The sequence below is a fragment of the Vigna umbellata genome, chromosome 3 (assembly GCF_029865625.1).
Source record: "Vigna umbellata cultivar VRB3 chromosome 3, Vumbellata_1.0, whole genome shotgun sequence".
NCBI lineage: Eukaryota > Viridiplantae > Streptophyta > Magnoliopsida > Fabales > Fabaceae > Vigna > Vigna umbellata.
In genome coordinates this window covers 43992189-43995551 of record NC_142167.1, presented here as the reverse complement: position 1 = coordinate 43995551, position 3363 = coordinate 43992189, and the positions used below count along the sequence as shown (strand labels likewise).

Sequence of the window (3363 nt, the reverse complement as noted above, 5' to 3'; positions counted from 1 at the left end):
GTATATTGAAAATAGAGAAAATAACTATAAAGAGAATTTTTAAAAGAGAAATTATTATTTTTTTCTTACAATATCTTTCTATCTAATTTAAAAATAATAATAATACTGTATATTGAAAATAGAGAAAATAAATATAAAGAGATTTTTAAAAGAGATTTTTTTTTTCTCAAGTACTAAAATAATAAAATAAAATTTGGTGTATTTTTGACAAGTCATTGATAAAGTAAAAAGAAAAAAAAAAAGTCACCAGCACAAAAGTTAATATACATTAAAGTGAAGTACCAAAATAGCTCAGCATTTTTATGTCATATTTAGTTTTTTGAATTTTGAAAATAATCAGGTAAATACAATTAAAAGTTTTTAAAAAATGTAATGTTTACATATGAAATGGCAATACAGGAGTTTGTGTCTAAACTAAACAAAAAGTGTTCATATCATTTCCTTATATTTATTCAAAAAAATAGAGAGAAAAAAATGCATGAGTGTGTTGAAAAAGAGATTGGCATAAGTTTCTCAAAATTTATTATAGTGCTCAAACATCACAAACAGAGATCTTACAGAAGTTTCATTCTCTCACAACAAATACAACAGATACATAACTGATAAAAGCACACTCAGAATTGAGAAATTATCCAAATCATGCACAAGAAACCAACAACATAAACAGATACAAGAAATGTTCCAATGTTGTTGTCTAGTGCAATCACTTCAAACATCCTTCCCCAACAAAGTGAGGATGAATTTCTTGTAGTCCCCTGAGATTTCCTTGGCCACTGCATCCTCAAGATGAACACTGTTTCTCTTGTAATAGAGCTCTGCAATGTTCCTCAGGTCCTTCTCTGCTCTTGAAACCACCACACGGGTCAGTGCATCCTCATCAGTTCCAACCCTTTTGATTGCATTGCGCAGAACCTACATATCATGGTAAAATAGATGAGAGTAAATCAGTGTATGATAAATTTTTAGAAAACATCATAACTGTTTGGCAAAAATCTAATTTTGAGTTATTTATCATGCAAAATTTAGATACATTACTTAGGTAGTGTTGGTGCTATTTTCCTGTCAGAATTGGAGGTTGACTTTGATAATATATACATATTACTGAGATGAACTATAGTAAACAAAACTTGAAAACACTACTATAAAGTAATGTTAATGTTGCTTTTCTATCAGAACCATAACCAAGATGAAACTTCAGTTTTGATTGGAGAACAAACCCTTGTGACATCTAACTTTTGTTATTTATATTCAAATCTAAACATAAATGAATAGTAAGATGTTGGTTATTCATTGAAGTCCATACATGAAGCACAAATATGCAGAAGACTTTGAAATATGAACCATAATAAAAGCTTTAAGAGTAAATATTAAGAAGTAAATTTTAAGCTTAACTCAATATCTGATTCATAAAATAAGATTTACACCTAGTTTTATTATTTGATTGATGTGAGATTTCTAACAATACATCGTATACCCAATTGAAGTTTAGGATTGCTGAGATTCAAGATTTCAACTAAAACAAAGTAAAATTGCAAGCAAGCAAATAACATGGTTCTTTTAAAATGATGAACGATATACTTAATGCAGGTATAAAGTGGGAATCTGACCTTTTCATAGTACTTTTTGTGGTCATTGATACATCTAATAGCAGTGTGCAATGCCTTCCTGAAATCATCAGATGCATCATCTAACAATTTCTGTAACAAGTACGTAATGTTAACTATTTATCCAAAGATGTATTGATCAAGGAAGAGAGAAAAGTGTTTGTATAGTACCTTAGTTATGGAAGCGCCATGATCATCTCTGTAGCGGTTGAAAGTTGCCAGAAGTTGAGTCTTGCTCCTTGTGGTAAGGATCCTAATGGCTTCTTCATGGTTTCCCTTTTTCTCTTTGATAGATGAATGAAGAATATCAGATTCAGTTTTTGCCAATCTTGCATTGATCTCATCACCACCATACCTATATGAGGTCACCAACCCAACCAACAGCTGCATAAAGCCAACCAACCACAAACTCAATAGTCAAAACCATCAGCATGCACCTAACATTTTATTAAGCATGTACTTTTGACCACCAAACTTTTAAAAATGGTCCTAAAGAGAGTTTTTTCTGTTTCCACTGTCACTGCAATTGTGATCTAATGAGCCATATTTGATTGCTATCAGAGGTTTAAAATACAGTCAGTAGCTGTAATTTCAGTCACAGTAACTCAGAAAGAGAAGAATGTTTAATACAATCCTTTAATATTAAAGTATTACCAGGTTGAAATAACATAGGATCTCCTACAGTATAAAAAGATTATTCACCTGACGAAGATCACCAGAGGTATTAGCAGCTACATCTTCTTCCAAAGATCGTTTGTAACGGTGGTGATAGGCACGTCTAGCTGCCAAAAGTTCTTCAGATGAAAGCACACAAGCAATCTCCACAATCACATGATAGCCCTTGCTGCCATCCTTGATTGCCACATTGGCCAAAACAGCATCACGATCTGCAGGTTCCAGCATCCAACGATACACTGATCTCTGTTTTATTGTTTTGTTCAGACCCCATGATTCAAAATCATTAGTACTCTTGAGGCTATACTTCACAAAATCATGTGATGTTTACTAAATTATGTTTTAGATCCCTCCATTTTCAGTCAAAACTAGTTTTCTCTCAATATGTTCAAACAAAACCACGATTTCAATCATCCAATTTTTTCTGTAATTGCAAAGCCATGACTCAAACAAAACTCCATTCTGATTACATTTTATCATAATTCTTCTTACAAAAACCATGTTTTTACAATGGTTACCTCAAAGTCACCAGTTAGTTCAGACTCTAGGCGTTTGATGAGGTCTTCTTGGTACATTTCTTCATAAAGCTTTCTGATTTGTTGCCTCTGATAAACATTTCTGTGACCCAATATTGCAATAACAGTTTTCTCATCAGTCCCCCATCCTGCACAGTTCAAAACCATAGATGTTAAATACTGTATTTGCCAACAGTTACACCATATTGATGATCAAGCTATTTCTTACACTTATATTTATATTGAATTTTTGTCAAAAATGGTGGAAGGATTGAGGCACATATATTTTCCATCACAGAATCAGTATTCTTGATGGATTTTCATCATGGCAAGAAAACCATAACAAACTGGTAAATCAGAAAACTTTTTTTTTTTTAAATTTAAGGAAAATGGGAAGATAAATTATGCACACATATATATGAACCTTTGAAAGCATTGTGAAGAGCCTCTGCATCTGCACCAGGTGAAAAAGTGATGGGAGCAATGAGGGTAGCCATTGTTGATTATGATTTTCTCAGAAAGGTGTTTGGTATGTTTGATAGAGTTTGGTTTCCAACTCTTGTATTTAT

At 32.2% G+C, this 3363-nt stretch overlaps 1 protein-coding gene across 1 annotated transcript; it reads right to left on the bottom strand.

Moving 5' to 3' along the window:
• Positions 1 to 485: 485 nt before the first annotated feature.
• LOC148202601 (annexin-like protein RJ4) lies at positions 486 to 3363 on the bottom strand. Its single transcript, XM_088108234.1, has 6 exons — positions 3219 to 3363; positions 2798 to 2943; positions 2307 to 2525; positions 1776 to 1988; positions 1608 to 1697; positions 486 to 912 (listed from the first exon to the last, which is right to left on the bottom strand). The coding sequence occupies exons 1-6, from the start codon at positions 3289 to 3291 to the stop codon at positions 709 to 711; spliced, it is 945 nt and encodes a 314-aa protein (XP_087964360.1). The 5' UTR covers positions 3292 to 3363; the 3' UTR covers positions 486 to 708.

Coding starts and splice junctions, on each gene's coding strand:
- LOC148202601 (XM_088108234.1), bottom strand. CDS start 3,291: ATGGCTACCCTCATTGCTCCCATCACTTTTTCACCTGGTGCAGATGCA. Junction 1,989..2,306: donor CCTCTGGTGATCTTCGTCAG/GTGAATAATCTT, acceptor GGCTTTATGCAG/CTGTTGGTTGGGTTGGTGAC. Junction 913..1,607: donor ACAAAAAGTACTATGAAAAG/GTCAGATTCCCA, acceptor CATGATATGTAG/GTTCTGCGCAATGCAATCAA.